The sequence below is a fragment of the Ailuropoda melanoleuca genome, chromosome 1, assembly GCF_002007445.2.
Source record: "Ailuropoda melanoleuca isolate Jingjing chromosome 1, ASM200744v2, whole genome shotgun sequence".
NCBI lineage: Eukaryota > Metazoa > Chordata > Mammalia > Carnivora > Ursidae > Ailuropoda > Ailuropoda melanoleuca.
This window is the reverse complement of record NC_048218.1, coordinates 12,929,515-12,945,629: the sequence shown is the minus strand read 5'-3', so window position 1 is coordinate 12,945,629 and position 16,115 is coordinate 12,929,515. Positions and strand designations below refer to the sequence as shown.

Genomic DNA, 16,115 nt, shown 5'->3' with positions numbered 1-16,115 from the left:
GTAGTCTGCAGAATGGCAACCCCTAGACGGCACAGCCAAATGCTGTGAACCTACGTATCTCACGTGTAACAAAGTGCCCGGGTACAGCTCAAGCTCACCAAATAGGGGGAAAACAAATGAAGGGATTTTCACTCTTAATGATAGTGTGGGGCTAGGTATCCTGGAGGGAGAGAGAGAGAGAGAGAGAGAGAGAGAAAGGAAGGAAGGAAGGAAGGAAGGAAGGAAGGAAGGAAGGAAGGAAGGAAGGAAGGAAGGGAGGGGAGAGGAGAGAAGAGAAGAGAAGAGAAGAGAAGAGAAGAGAAGAGAAGAGAAGAGAAGAGAAGAGAAGAGAAAACCCTACCTCTACAAAACACTTAGGAATGCTAAATAAAACATAACAAAATCCTTTTAAACACAGAACTGAGCTCCAAGAAATCCCAGAGCCCAAAATGAAGACAATAAATTAGGAGCTGGTAGGCCAGTCTGAAAGCTGTGGCAATGCTGAGTAAATCCATCAGTCCCCAAACACTAATGCAGTGTTTCCCAAAGAGAGAGAGAGATCTATTGGTGGTAGGAGATGAACAATTTGGGCGGGGGGAAGGCAAAATCGCACACTTGGTAGGGACACTTGAGTCTCCTTGGACAGTAAATACAATTAGCACTCCCTGGTCTCTGTGCCAATAAAAATGCACCCACACGTTTCCCAACAGCAGTACCATCCCAGTTTGGGAACCAATGCCCTGGAGACTCTTGTTTCAACTGTAAAGACATGACACTGAAAACAGGTGTCAGATCCGTACAAGTTGGAGAGTTAGAACTGAATCTCCCACATTCATATGGTTCCCCTGAAGGGCTATACGCAGGGTCTAAAAAGATGTAAAAAGATAAAAGAAAAAAGTATTCACTGGCAAAAGGGAAAGGAAGGGGGGGATGGGGGAGGGACTGCACCCAGGAGAGTCCAGGAAGTCCAAGGTCAAGGGGCTCACAGATTCAGTTCTTGGTGAGGACTGGTGGAAGGCCACCATCTCCCTATGTGCTTGCGTGACTTTTTCCTTGTGTAAGGGAAGAGTGAGTTCTGCTCTCTTTGTCTCCTTACAAGGACACTAATCCCATCATGGAGGCCTACTCTCACAACTTTATCTAAACCTAATTACTTCCCGAAGGCCCCAACTCCAAAGAACAACCACATCAGGGCTCAAGGCTTCAATAGATGGATTTTGCCAGGACACAAACATTTTGTCCATGATATTCAAGATGAAAAATTGCCTTAAAATTATTGTAGATATGTATTCTAAGGGCTCCAGCAAAGACATAAACAAAATCCCTCTGGAGGAATTCACACTTAATGATGGTATCGTATAATGTCCAGAGATAAAGTTGATCAATAAAAACCCATAATCCATTATCATAAAACCCAGGAAGAACCAGATCCCCAGGAGTGAGAAGCAGCAGACACAAGAAGCAACAGAATATGATTCCCAAGGATGAGTACTGCAATCACCAAAGACAGAATGTCAATTATATTTAAAAAAAAATTTTTAAGAAGGAACAAGAAAAGAGATAACTTCAAAAAAAGGTCAGGTAAATTAATAGGATTTTAAAAATGAGAACTATAACAACTCAAATAAAGCACTCAATAGTGGGGCGCCTGGAGGGCTCAGTCAGTTAAGAGTCTGACTCTTGACTTTGGCTCAGGTCATGATCTCAGGGTTGTGAGATCGAGTTCTGCATCAGGCTCTGCACTGGGTGTGGAACCTGCTTGAGATTGCCTCTCTCCTTTTCCCTCTGCCCCTCTCCCTGTTCTCTCTGTCACTCTCTCTCTCTCTCTCTCTCAAATAAATAAATAAATTTTTTAAAAAGATTTTATTTATGTATTTATTTATTTATTTATTTATTTGAGAGACAGAGAAATAGTGAGAGAGCAAGCAAGACACGGGACTCGATTCCAGTACTCCAGGATCATGACCTGAGCCGAAGGCAGATGCCTAACTGACCGAGCCACCCAGGTGCCCCAAATGAATAAATAAATCTTAAGAAAAAAACAAAAACACTCAAGGGGCACCTGGGTGGCTCAGTTGGTTAAGTGTCTGCTTTTGACTCCAGTCACAATCTCAGGATCCTGGGATCAAGCCCCATGTCAGGCTCCCTGCTCAGTGGGGAATCTGCTTCTCCCTGTCCCTCTGCCCCTCTGCCCTGCTTACGCTCTCTCTCAAATAAACAAATAAATAAATAAAAACATAAAAAAAACACTCAACAGATAAAATAAAAGGTAAAAATAAAAATACAAAAATAAAAAAGATAAAAAAAAATAAAAGTTCAAGAAAGAATAAAAGATCTATCTGAAGACATGACCTCACTAAAGCACAGAAATCTTCAAATGCTCACACTATCAACACAGAATTATACTTCCAGCTAAAATATTATTCAATAAGAAGACTATGATGTTCTCTGAGAAAGAGGGAGAAAGTTCACTACCAACAGAACCCCACTAAAAAAACTCTCTAAAAGGGTGTGCAGGCATACTTGGGAGATACTGTGAGTTTGGTTCCAGACCACTGCAGTGCAGTGAATATCACAGCAAAGCAAGTCAAATGAATTTTTTGGTTTCCTAGTGCATGTAATAGTTCTATTTATACTACACTGCAGTCTATTAAACGTGCAATAGCAGTAGGTCTAAAAAAGGTACCTATCTTTTTTTTTTTTTTAAGATTTTATTTTTTAGTAATCTCTACACCCAACATGGGGCTCTAACACACAACCCTGAGATCAGGAGTTGCACACACTCCCATCAACTCAGCCAGCCAGATGCCCCCAAAAGGACATTATCTTAATTTAAAAATACTTCATTGCTAAAAAATATTAATCACCTGAGCTTTAAGCAAGTCATAATCCCTGATCACTGATCACCGTACAAATAATAATAATGAAAAAGCCTGAAATATTGCAAGAATTCCCAAAATGTGACAGAGAGACACAAAGTGAGCAAATGCTGTTGGCAATGTGGCGCGAACAGACTTGCTCAGTGCAGGGTTGCCACAAATTCTCAGTCTGTAAAACACACAATATCTGCGAAGTGCAATATAGCAGAACACAATAAAATAGGGTAGGCTTGTACTTCAGGTGGGGACACACACACACGCACACTCACGCACACACACAGATGCACTCACGCACACACACACAATCTGATAAACAATAAAATAATAAAGAGCTGATGATACACATGTGCAAGTCTTAGTTTGTAAAACAACACCCCACACACTCCAAAAAAGGGGGGGCACTTGTAGGTCACAAAAATGTAAGACACAACTAAAACAATGGTGTGGTGATTATATTTAAAGCATTTCGTGGCCCTCACATGCTTCAAGAGGGGGGTAAAAAGACTAACTTTGGTCTTTGTTATGTTAGAAATTATGCTAACATTTTAAGGGCGGCCACTAAAGAACAGAAATAGATTATATAAAACCAAAAGTGGAATTGAGAAATCCCATCCCAAAGAGGGCAGGAAAGAAAAGAAAAAAACAAGCAAAGACAAAGCCAGCAAAATGAGAGGATAGAAAGGAGTCAAAAGACATGGATCTTCTAAATAAATGCAAAGTGAACTAAACTTGATACTTAAACTTTATGTTTAGGTAAAACCAAAACAAAACAAAAAACAGTCTTACCTACAAGCAATATGTAAGAAACAGACCTAAACACAAAGATACAGGAGACTGAACGGATAGAGAGGGGGAAATACAGTTGGCCAATGTAAAGAAAGCTCGACAAATGTCAGACAAAACACGTTTAGTCACAATATGAAAATATATCGATCATTTTTAAGCTTGATCCATGAATATATTTCAAACCCTATTCCTAAGAATCTGTGAATGTACATTTTCCCCAAGGATTAGCAATTTCTACAAACAGGCCACACCTCAGACCACAACATAAGTCTCAATAAATAACCAAAGAATCATCATTCAGCTACAGACCACACTAACAGAACCTTTTGTGAACTCAAGTTGTTATGAGGGAACAAAAGCCAATAACATCAAAGATAGTTTTAGAGAAGGAGAACTAGATTGTGATAATTCCTCTACCAGATATTAAAATGTATTATATATTATAAAGTTGCAGAAACATAAAGCAATGGAGAATTAGTAAGGAAACAGGCCAATAGCACAGAAAACCCAGAAACAGGGGCACTTGGGTGGCTCAGTCAGTTAAGCGTCTGCCTTCAGCTCAGGTCATGATCCTGGGGTCATGGCATTGAGCCCCACGTCAGGTTCCTTGCTCGGCAGTGAGTCTGTTTCTCCCTCTCCCTCTGCCTGCAGCTCCTCCTGCTTGTGCTCTCTCTCTGTTAAATAAATAAATAAAATCTTGGGGAAAAAAGAAAAGGGAAGGGAAGGGAAGGGAAGGGAAGGGAAGGGAAGGGAAGGGAAGGAAAAGGAAAGGAAAGGAAAGGAAAGGAAAGGGAAAGGGAGAAAGCAAGCCAGTCCAGAAACAGTCTTCCCGCACATGGAGGCACGATATACAGCAGACGTGCCATTGCAGATCCCAGGGAAAGGAATGGCATATCTGATAAACACTGTTATGACAGCAGATTATTCAGATGGAAAAATATCCAGTTGCACCCTAACATACACCATTCACAAAAATCAACACCAGGGAGGTATAAATCAGAAGCATGTAAATAGCCCAAAGTATAAAATCTTTTACAAGAAAATACAGAAGACAGTGTTTGTTACCTTAGGCAAGAAGAGGGTTTCTAAAAAAGATATAAAAAGTACAAATCATATGAGATAGAAAATCAGATTTTATTAAAGTTAAAAACTCTTCTTTGTCAAAAGCCACAAGACATATACTGAGAAAAGTTATCTTCAATGCATAACTGGCAAAAATGTTAATACCTAGAATATAAAGGAATTCCTATATATCAGAATCTGTAGGTATATGTGATTCTTTTTTTTTTTTTTAAGATTTTCTTTATTCATCTGAGAGAGAAAGAAAGATCATGAGCAGGGGGAGGGGCAGAGGGAGAGGGAGAAGCAGACTCCCCGCTGAGCAGAGAGCCCATGGGGCTCGATCCCAGGACCCTGAGATCATGACCTGAAGGCAGATGCTTAACTGACTGAGTCACCCAGGTGCCCCAGTATATCTGATTCTAAAGCATGTATTCTTTTTTACTCCACTACGTCATGCTTCTGCCCTTAGCTCAAGACAAAAATTAATAAAATAGGGAAGAGAAAAAGCAATATAGCTTGTGGAAGAGAATCTGCAAGGGTGATAATTCAATCTATTCCTTTGGGCACAGATTTGTGTGTTACTTTTTCATCACCCCATGAATTGTGACTTGTTTCAATAAACAAAATGTGACCTAGATGGTGACACATGAATTCCAAGCTAAGACCTCAAGTGTCCTTGCAATTTCTGGTTTCACCTCCAGGATCTCTGTTCTCACCATACAAAGAAACCACAAGCTAGCCTTTTGAGGATGAGAGGTCTCAGGCAGAGGGGGGTCCGGTCAACTAATCACCAAACATGCAAGGGAGGCCACCTTAATCCAGCCCCGGTCAAGCCGCCAGATGACACAGCCACGTGAGTGACTCTAGGCAAGGAGAGCAGAACAAGCACCCAGCTGAGCCCAGCCCAAAAGAATGAGCAAATAAAATGATTGTCTTGGGATAGTTTGATACTTAGCAGAAGATAACCAATGAATGGGTAAGGGGGATTTAGCCATCAGTGAAAGCCAGAGAGGCAAGAATTGATAGCTTCTCTGAAGGGCCTCCTAGCCTAAGAATCTCGTGGAACAACACCGTTGAGTTTTTTGGCAACCCTAAGGCAGACAAGGCAACATCTTATGGCAGCTCCCCACACCCTTCACTACTAGACACTTTCCTCTACCAACAGACACTGAAGGAATTCTCGTCTTTGTCCGGGAGGTAGCAGGCCCTGTTTACTCACCAGTGTGCAGCACACACACACGCAGATGGCTCTGCTCACTGTCAGAGGGATGGGAAAGCTGAAGATAAGACTGAGAGGTGGTTGAAGCAGTGGTCAGAGCAAGGAACGGCTGCCTCACCTCCACTCCAACCCCACATTTAGCCCAATCTCCAGCATAGAGGAGGTGCCCAGCCGCCATTTTGGCAGCACAGAGAAGTGGGGCCAAATCTGAATAGACAAAGGATCAACAGGGGGCTAGGCGGCCCCAGAGGTTAAGGAAGCACGGAGCAGGGCTGAGGCTGGGCAGGACAGGACCCACCGGCTACGTCCACAGGCACCATAAATAACATGCATTGTTGTGAACAGGTCTGATCGTTTCTTCACTTTTTAGAATGGTTTTCATGTCATAATAACGTCCTTGGGACCGAGAAACCTTTGTGACCAGCACGTCCCACTCACCCCTGACAGGACAGACACATCAATCTCAGCTTCCATTTAGATTTCTCTTTAATTTATTCGGTTGAGACACATTCACTCTGACTCCATTCAAGTCTGCTCAGGACTTACATTTAAAGAAAGAAGATAAAACTCTTTGACTTATGAGATGCATTAACAATGGTTATTAAATAAGCGGATTCTCCAATTCAAACGTTTCCAAAGAAGAACCAATTATAACATTGATTTTCTGAAAGCTTTGATTAATGTATGAGTTTAAATCTCTGTGAGAAAAAAATGATTTGAGGGCCAGGGGGTAAGAAAAGGTTAGATACTGCCAATAAAAACATTTAGCTGAAAGTTAGTCACTAGGCCAGGATTTTATTTTGTTTTTCAGTCTTTTTACTGTCATATAAGAATTCCAAGAAACACTCATAATATATATAGTAAGATCAGCATAAACACCCTCTCCACAACAAAGCTAAGAAACAAAAATAATTAAAAAGAAAAAAAAGAATTAGGGAGAGCTTAATATAGAATATGAAAAAAACCCTCCAACTTTAACTTAGCAGACAAATAACTTCTTTCCAGCCAAACTTCACAAAATCTCAGCATCTGTTTCTCTATGGAGAGAAATTTCTAAATCCACAAAAACTGTAGATATAGGCATTACTGATTCAGTTAATTGGTTGTGAAAGTCAAATAATATAAGGTTCATTTGTATTCTTTAAAAATATACAGATGGAAGCTCTTAAATTCTCAAACACCCCCCACCCCCCAAGATTTGACAGGTGTCATCCACCCAACGCAGCTGGAAATCACGACTCTCCCCAGCAGGGCCCCAGGAAGCAGGCCAGGTGCTGTGAGACAAAAGCCTAGAACCCAGACAGTTTACAAAACACACATGGCTCCAAATTTTATCAACAAACAAATAGAGGACCATGTGCTCCTGGTATCTACTAGACGTTAGAGCCTCTGATGGACAGAGGGGGCCATATTGGCTTGTAAGGAGATAAATGTGTGCAGTTCCTCTTTCTTTGTTGCCTCTCCCTGTGGCCTGATTGTCTTGTTTTCAGAATCAATCTGCAGACAATCTGCACAGAACAGCAGTCTGGAATAGCCTCTTCCATTCCACAGGCACTGTAGGGAAGCATGCTCTGCCTCCCGATCAAAACGTTGTCCATGTGGGGCGCCCAACCATTCTTTCTCTAACCAAGGTGTTTCAACTCCCCTGCTGTCACGGAAGCTTTTCCTGTTAGAACAAACGGTGCTTAATCTACTTCCTGCAGGAGGGATCTCTGTACTCAAAACAGACTCCAGTCTTCCCCTTGGCATCACACAGATGTGCCTGAAGTCTATCATGGGGCCGGGGGCCGGGGGGGGGGGGCGGCTAACTCTCCAGACCCAACGATGGCCCCAGTTGTCTTGAACTCCTATGGGCCCGAGTTCACTGCAGACGCCCAGCTCTCCCTGGCTCAGTTTCTGGAATGACCATTTTTCAAACAAGACCCAACTTCAGTTTGCCTAGCCCTGGCATCTTTATTGGAACACTGAGCTAAAGGAGGGCACCTGCTTTGCCCCAACGGGTCAGGTGGAATTTTAGGGAAGATAAAGCGGAGCTGCAGTCACCCTAAAAATGGAATGGATGTGAGCCTTGATGGCAGAATTTAAAATGCGAGACACAACAGATATTCTGAAACCTTGGAAAGATACCATTGATGCCACTGTACCGATTCTTACAACTTGCAGAAGATGTGGGCTTTTGCATAACGACTGACTGAAATACCTTTGTTTCAGGAGTTAATTTCAGTGATAAATATCTTATGCCAGAACAGTTTTACTCACACTTGGGAGAAAGGCCTCAAAATAAGCATTTATTTGTTTTTTGCTCTTCGCCTTGACTCAAAAGAGGGGGAGGGAGATGTCAGAAAAGGGTATTTGTGTTAGAATTCCCTCAATAAGTATTTTATAAAACCTTTAAAAATTATTTTAGATCCAGATTTGCTTTCCTATACTGATGTTCACTTTGAATATTTCCCTAACTGGGTGAGTTAGGTTTACCTTCTGATAAATCAGGCCAGTGGCTCTCAAACAGGGGAGATTTTGCTGCTCAGGGGACATTTGGCAACAATGGAAGATATTTTGATCGGTACCACTTGGGGCAAGGGGCTACTTACTACTAAGTTTCAGTGGTTTGTAGTAATGCTGGTAAGCATCAATGCCCAGGACGCCCCCCCCCCCACAAAGTAATATCTGGCCCAAAACGTTAGTAGCTCCAGCTGAGATCAGTATTCAAAATAAATCACACAGGCACTTCAAGAGGCTTTTTGGAAACCTCACACAAACAGTTTTGCAACTTCCTATCCCAGCTTCCCCTTTGCTCCAAGGTTCTTTCTATAATAACAGTCACTCAAGGGACTGTCTTTTTGTCTAGACATCCTTCCTCCATTTTCTTACCAGTATGCCAGTAAACAAATACTAAAAAAAAAGGGGGGGGGCTGAAAGTAGCTCAAGAAAGATTTCAACAAGGACCCACAGATGGTCAGTGACTGAGAATGGGAAACAGATTCTTAGAGAGAACACTCAGGATGAGGCCCCTGATTTCCAAGCCAATACAGCAACCCATTCACCACGCTTCCTTGCCATACAGGGAGAGCAGGTTAGAGATGCATTCCACATCGCCTAATGGATTTTCATTACAAAAATCTCAGGGGCGCCTGGCTGTCTCAGTCAATGGAGCATGTGACTCTTGATTTCCAGGTCCTGAGTTTGAGCCCCATGTTGGGTGTAGAGATTACTTAAATAAATAAGTAAATCTTTAAAAAAAAAAACAAAATCTCAGACCACAATGTGATATCAACAAATACCACTACAGATGGTTTGCATGTGACCATAACATTCCAATCACCTTATCATTCCACCGAGACAACAAAAAGGGGATCAACAACCAAAGGACAGTAGGTGACCCGGGGTAGTGGATCCCAATCCCAGCTGCACATTAGAATGCCCTGAGTTTTAAGCAGCCACCACAACAAATGCACCCCAGGCCCCAGCCCAGACCATGTGAATCATGATGCCTGAAAAGGGGCCCGGATGTCTCAGCATCTAGACTACAGAATGCATTTCCTTCCACCCGGGAGAGGAAAAGTACTTAAGTATAAACGTAGTTCTGAGACAATTCTGATTGTCTGGACGCAGACAACAGAGGTGGGTGGAGTTGCAGATTGAGGTGGGTGGAGTAGAGACTGGTGAGATCAGAAATGAGCAGCCTCTGGTCACAAGCCAGAAGATCTTCACGTCCCCATAAGAAATTGTGCTTCAGGGGCGCCTGGGTGCCACAGCAGTTAAGCGTCTGCCTTCGGCTCAGGGCATGATCCCAGCGTTATGGGATCGAGCCACATCAGGCTCCTCCGCTATGAGCCTGCTTCTTCCTCTCCCTCTCCCCCTGCTTGTGTTCCCTCTCTCACTGGCTGTCTCTATCTCTGTCGAATAAATAAATAAAAAATCTTTAAAAAAAAAAAAAGAAATTGTGCTTCAAATATGTAACATTTAGCAAGCACTTCCTAAGACCCAGTCTAACCACTTTACTTTTATAACTCAATCCAACCCCACAACAACTTAGTGAGACAGTACTGTAGTATTAACCCCGTTTTATGCATAAGGACACCAGGGCTTGGAGAGATGAAGCCAATAAACACAGAAACAGGACTTAGTCCCGAGAAACCTGGTCTCAGAGCCCATTCTTAGCCACTACGGTGTGATGCTTTCAGAGAGGAAACAAAGCTTTCCATGAGAAAAGGGGCCTCAGCAATAATCTAGCCCTGCAAGTTCATTCCATATTTCAGTCAGGGTTCTGAGGGCAGGATTGGACCAAGCCTGCCTCCTTGGGCTTGTAGGATGGGGCGCACAGCCAGGCCGGTTTTCTGCGACAGGCACCCGCCAGGGCTCACGTGGACCCCCAGGTCCCTGAGACACTGCCAGGCCCTCCACCAAGGCTGCTAAACACGCACTGTGACCACTGTTAAGATGGTCCCTGCATCAGACCTCAAATCTGCCACTCAGGATGCTTATTTTTAGCTACTTCTAAAGTTAGACGAAGGCTATAGTCCAGCCTCCCCATTGTACGATGCTGCTAGTTGTTTTCTTTGCTATTTTAACCGTGGCCGTCAGTAGACACTGCTTTATCTCTGCCTCATTATAGAGCAATCTTTCAGGTTATTTTATCCTGTTTACTTGCCTCTTTTATTTTTCGCAGTTACACTGGGACTAGGAAACGGTAGCAACCAGAAGGCAGAGCGGCAGAGATGCAGGCTCCCCCTCCAGCCACCCCAACTGTGCTGCGACTGCCCAGAGCATTTGAGAATTCTTCTGGAACTTATTAACGTTGAAGACAGCTAAGAGACCTGAAGACAGCTAAGAGAGCTGACAAGAAAACTAACACGATGACTTGACTTTCTTGCTTTAGTCTTGAACCAGAGTTTGATGATCTGACTTTATTCTGCAGGATTTTCAATTACTGCAAAATACTGAAAAGTGAACTGATTAAAAAACAGAACATTTGCTAAAATTTAAGTCTGAGAACAGAGTCATGGCCCAGCCATCATAATGACTTTCAGCACCTCACTCAACAAATGTCAGCTCCAACGTATCGTTCAACCGGAAAAAAGCAAAGGAATAAATGAATCTTCTAAGAATGATTCCAAAATAGAAATTTTAATGTGTTTTGAACACCGGTAGGTTCAGTGGATTTAGCACTCAGCCTTCAAAGGAGACTGGAGGTAATACCCAGTTGTTAAGTTTAAAACTCTATCATGTAAAGATGGGACATTTACTATATATATGTATATTCTGCATTCTATATTCAAGTATTTCTAAAATACTTGTATGCAAATACATTTTAGTTAAAACAATTTTAATAAAAATTTTCAAAATGCACACACACATACATGCACAATTTTTTTTTTAAAGAACACCCCTAAAATAGTGACTCTCTTTAAAGGGGCAACTTGTGAGCAATTCCAGTCACACTCTCTCAGGGAAAACTATCTGTAAAGGGCCAGATGGTGAATATTTTCAACTTTATAGACCATGAGTCCCTGTCACTACTACTCAGCTCTGCCTTTGCAATGAGAAAGTAGCCAGAGACAAGACATACATGACAGGCACGACTGTGTTCCAATAAAACTTTATTTACAAAAACAGGCCGTGGGCTGCATTTGGCTGGTGGGTTGTAGTTTACCAACCCCTGCTTTATATCCATAACCCACAGGAAGGGTTCAGACAGAAAAAAAAATTCAAAAACAGTTGTGCACACACTGTTGTACATAATATGTACATTCAGATCTTGTAAAAATTCTTTAAATAACCTAACACAAATGCCTCATTCAAAGTCTTATTGCCGAAACCTCGCTCTGTGAACTGTTTTATGGGATTGATGCTGCCATCTTGTGGTCACGCAAAAGAACAGCCTTCACGGTCTCCATTCCCTGTTAAGAGTACACTGCTCACTGGAGTCCTGTTCTAAAAATCTGATCGGGGTACTGCAATGACATAAGGACTCAAGGAAGTTATGGCATTAGGTGCCATCAATTTTCTGAAGCCTCAACTTGCCATATTCTTGCGACAGCCACTGAGCAAAAGAATGGACTCTCACAAGGGTTCTGCTGGTGATCTACTCTCATCAAGCCAAACTTCAGAAGGGAATTTGAAAAACAACAGCAGGGCAAAAATCTTAAAAAAAATAAAAAAATAAAAAAATAAAATAAAAATCTGATCGGGGTACTGCAATGACATAAGGACTCAAGGAAGTTATGGCATTAGGTGCCATCAATTTTCTGAAGCCTCAACTTGCCATATTCTTGCGACAGCCACTGAGCAAAAGAATGGACTCTCACAAGGGTTCTGCTGGTGATCTACTCTCATCAAGCCAAACTTCAGAAGGGAATTTGAAAAACAACAGCAGGGCAAGAATACTCAAAGTACCTGCCCTCAGATTTTGAAACCAAAGACTTTATTATTATTATTTTTTAATTTAACTCAAGCAACCCCAATTCTAGAATCAGGTCATGGGGAAGTAAGTAATATAAACTGTTGACTGGTGTTCTCATTCACGGACTCGCTGAACGAGAATAGGGCACCTGTGCCACCACAGGAAGAAGACAGAAGCTCAGTCCCAGGAAACAAACGCAGGACAGAGAGAGACAAGCGAGTAAGAAGAGTATCAGGATTACGGCCCACGAGAAAGATGTTTTTACAGGGTCCTAGGGACACGGAGGAGGGTGCTAGCTCTGTGGGGTCCCACCCAGGAAGGCTTCAAAGGGCAGGCGGCATTCTGGTTGCTTCTTCCAGGATAAGCACAAGGTTGCAAACGGATAGGGAGAAAGGCTGTAAGCAGGGAGAGCAGCAGGTGGGGCAGGGCACGGTTCTGCCTCTGGACTCACGCTGACATGCAAGACTGGGGCAGCCCGAGAGAAGCTGACCTTCGGAGCTCTGAGCGCATTTCCACTCTGGGCAACTCATGCCCTCTCTCACACAGAAGGGAAAGCCAGGGCTGGGTGGTTTGGGGGATGGTGATGTGGAAGGCAGAGCTAGGACCCAGAGCCCCAGTGATTCCTGGCACATCTGTTATCTCTGTCCACAGCCAAGAGACGGTGGCCTCTACCCATTTGACTTTCCCCAAAAAGACAAAGAGCAGCACACCGTGCAGCAAGAAGCTCTCCGTGCAGGACAGGCTGACCGGTGACCAAACACTTATTCCCCCGGACCTTGGAAATCAACAGGAAGCACGCATCCAGGAACCAGCTCATCTCACTCACACACCTTGTGCCTGCCGGTCCCAGTCTGGTGGAACACACACACACACACACACACACGCCCCGCACTGTCCCTGTCGCAGCCATACCTGGATTGCTGCTGAGAAAGGCCAAGGGGCTCTCGCTGAGGTCCACAGGGCCGTCGGCGCGGTGGGGCGGGCAGTCGAGCAGCTCCACGCCTCCCTCCGGCTCCGGGTAGGTCCGCACCAGGAGGCCCAGGGACGGCTGCGTGAGGAAATCTTTGAGCACGGAGGAGTTCAGGGTGCCTGCAGCACGATTATTGATCTCGAGAATCTCATCTCCCGCTTTCAGGCCTGCCAACGCGAGACGGAAAATGTTTAATTTCACACGCACATAAAAGCAGCAACGGCGAGTCAGATCACAACAGCACCGAAGCCCTGAGAAAGGGCACGCGGAGCTCACTTGTCACGGGCCCCACGCCCCAGTGCTGGTGCACACAGAGCTTGTCCTCCATCCACGGTGATCATCAGGTGATCACGGGGGCCTGGGTCTCGGGGGGGTTCTGGACTCGGATGTGACAGCACGCCCACCTGTTCTGAACAGACCGACTAAACACACTGACTCCTTCCCGAATCTCTATGCTCTGGGCATCGGCCAATTCCCCCCACAAGTGCTACTTCTGGCTGCCGTCCTCAGTTTTGAAGGGTAAAGTGGAAATGCTCTGATTACTGCAATCAGTAAGTTTTGTACATGCATGTGCTGCAGTGCACACGTGTGGCACAGCCAGCTAATGTCTCCTGATCACCGCCGTGGAACCAGCTACGGAACCAGCATGCGGTGAGCTGCTTCTGGCTACGACCACGGAAAATGACTTGATCGCCAACACGATCTACAGAACCGAATGTGATCATTTTTTGCCCTCCTCCCTTTGTTTAACTACATCAGGATGTCGGGGTGAGTGTCTTTTGGAAGGTCCCCAAAGGTTCTGCTGCTTTTGCAAAGCATGCTGGGGGAGTTGCCAAAGTTGGGGACCCAAAGGAGCAGCCGTGAACTGGCCCCAAAGAACAATGGCTTGTGTTCTGAGGCATTTCAACCTGGTACTTAAAGAACATGCCAGTGGTTTGAGAAAGGGAGAGGTTAGGGCAGAACGTGAAAGGAAATAAAGTATTGTTTCAGCTAAGAAGAAAAAAAAAGAGTCCAAGTCTTATCTTGTAGACTCGGGTAGAAAAGCAAACTTGACAAAGTGAGTGAAGGGCAAAGGTAAGGAACCAACTGCAAAAATAAGAAGCGCTCGACTCCTCAGGCATCCACGGATCCCAGCTCTGATGCTGCGGAAAAGTGCACAGAGACGCTCACTTCCCAGCTTCGCCGAGTCACGCCCCCTTGGCCATCTGTACTCGGGTTTCCAAACTAACAGCCACCGATCTTGTAGCATAAAGCACTCCAAGAGACATTTTGAGTGGGAAGGCAATGGCAGAGAGAGGAGAATACTTTTCTGTGTATCGGAAGTGGGATTCTGAGAAGCTAACCACTCCACTTTCATGTAAAAAACTCTGGCATCAGAGCATTCGGGCTGAAAATACAACATTTCTTCCATGCGAAAAGTAGTTAGTTTTTGGTTTTTTGGTTTTCTGAAGTCTTCTCTTGGAGACAACCCCTTTGATTAGATATTAGAGGAGGTTATATAAAGAACAGAAGAAAAGACTTAAACATCTATGAGTTTGGGGTTTTTTGGTTTTTTGTTTTTTGAGAGGGAGAGGCATAGGGAGACCGAGAAAGAGAATCTTAAGCAGGCTCCACGCTCAGCATAGAGGTCGACGCGGGGCTCAATCTTATATCATAACCTGAGCTGAAATCAAGAGTCGGACGCTTAACTGACTGAGCCACCCAGGAACCCCAAGTTTGTTTCTTTTTTTAAAAGAACTTCCAGGTTTACTATGAATGGTGGAACCGAAGTGTATAGCAGGATAAACAGTGACCCCCTCCCCAAAAGATATGTCCACGTCCCAGAACCTGTGAATGGGACCTTATGTGGAAATAGGATCTTCACCATTGTAATTAGATACGTGATCTTGAGATAGAACATGCTGGATTATCCAGTAGGTCCTAAAGCCACTGACAAATGTCCTTCAAAGAGACACACAGAAAGAGGAGAAGGCCATGTAAAGCCAGGGGCAGCCACTGGGGTGAAGCTGCTGGAGGCCAAGGAAGCCTTGGAGCCACCAGAGGCTGGGGGAGGGAAGGAGGGGCTCTTTGCTAGAGACTTCAGATAGGGCACAGCCCTGCTGACACCTTCATCTCAGACTTCTGGCCTCCAGAACGGGGAGAAAATGCACGTCTATTGTTTTAAACCCCCCCAGTTTGAAAAAAAACGACTCCAGGCAGTTGCTTGGGTGACTTATTCTCGGTATTAACACATGAATGTGGTCAGCCTTGCAGGAGTGAGCCCTGAAGTGCCCCACCGGGGTCCTTCTGTCCCAATGTCACCGTGTAACTGCTCTGTGACCGTGGGCACATTACTGAATCTCTCCCAGTCCCAGTTTCTTCCTACGTAAAAGCGACAATGCCCTAAAGGAGATTAAGTACAGCACCTGGGACACTGAGGATCTATTTCAACAGACGTTAACCTCCATTAATACGCGGTAGAAGAAAACAGAAAGCTTTTCTTGCTCACAGCAAACCATAGCCTGATCAGAAGTGATCCCCATAACTGGCCGTGGCAAAGTGAAGTATCTAGAAGATGCTGTAAACCTGCCTAGAGAAAGAAACACATGGCTTTCTCAACTGGGCTCTGTGCTGTGTGGCCATCAGAAAAACACTTTGGTGACAGCACATGAGATGTCAGATCCCAGCCTCGGATGACCCCAAGAGTTAAAGGACGGGCCCAAGCACGCCCGAGCTTAACAGAGAGAAGTGTGAAAGAACCCGCTGTGGTTCAAAAAGTCCACTCTGTAAGTACAGCCGATGGGAGAGCCAACGGCGGGGGGGGGGGGGGGGGGGGCG

At 44.3% G+C, this 16,115-nt stretch overlaps 1 protein-coding gene across 9 annotated transcripts in view; it reads right to left on the bottom strand.

The window, feature by feature from the left end:
- The window catches only part of TIAM1 (TIAM Rac1 associated GEF 1), a 371,077-nt gene that overhangs the window by 42,453 nt on the left and 312,509 nt on the right, over positions 1-16,115 (bottom strand). For all 9 annotated transcript variants that reach the window (XM_034656384.1, XM_034656389.1, XM_034656398.1 and 6 more), the window contains one exon: positions 13,241-13,465. In XM_034656384.1, the coding sequence (XP_034512275.1) occupies positions 13,241-13,465 (225 nt within the window). The remainder of the gene's footprint in view (positions 1-13,240; positions 13,466-16,115) is intronic.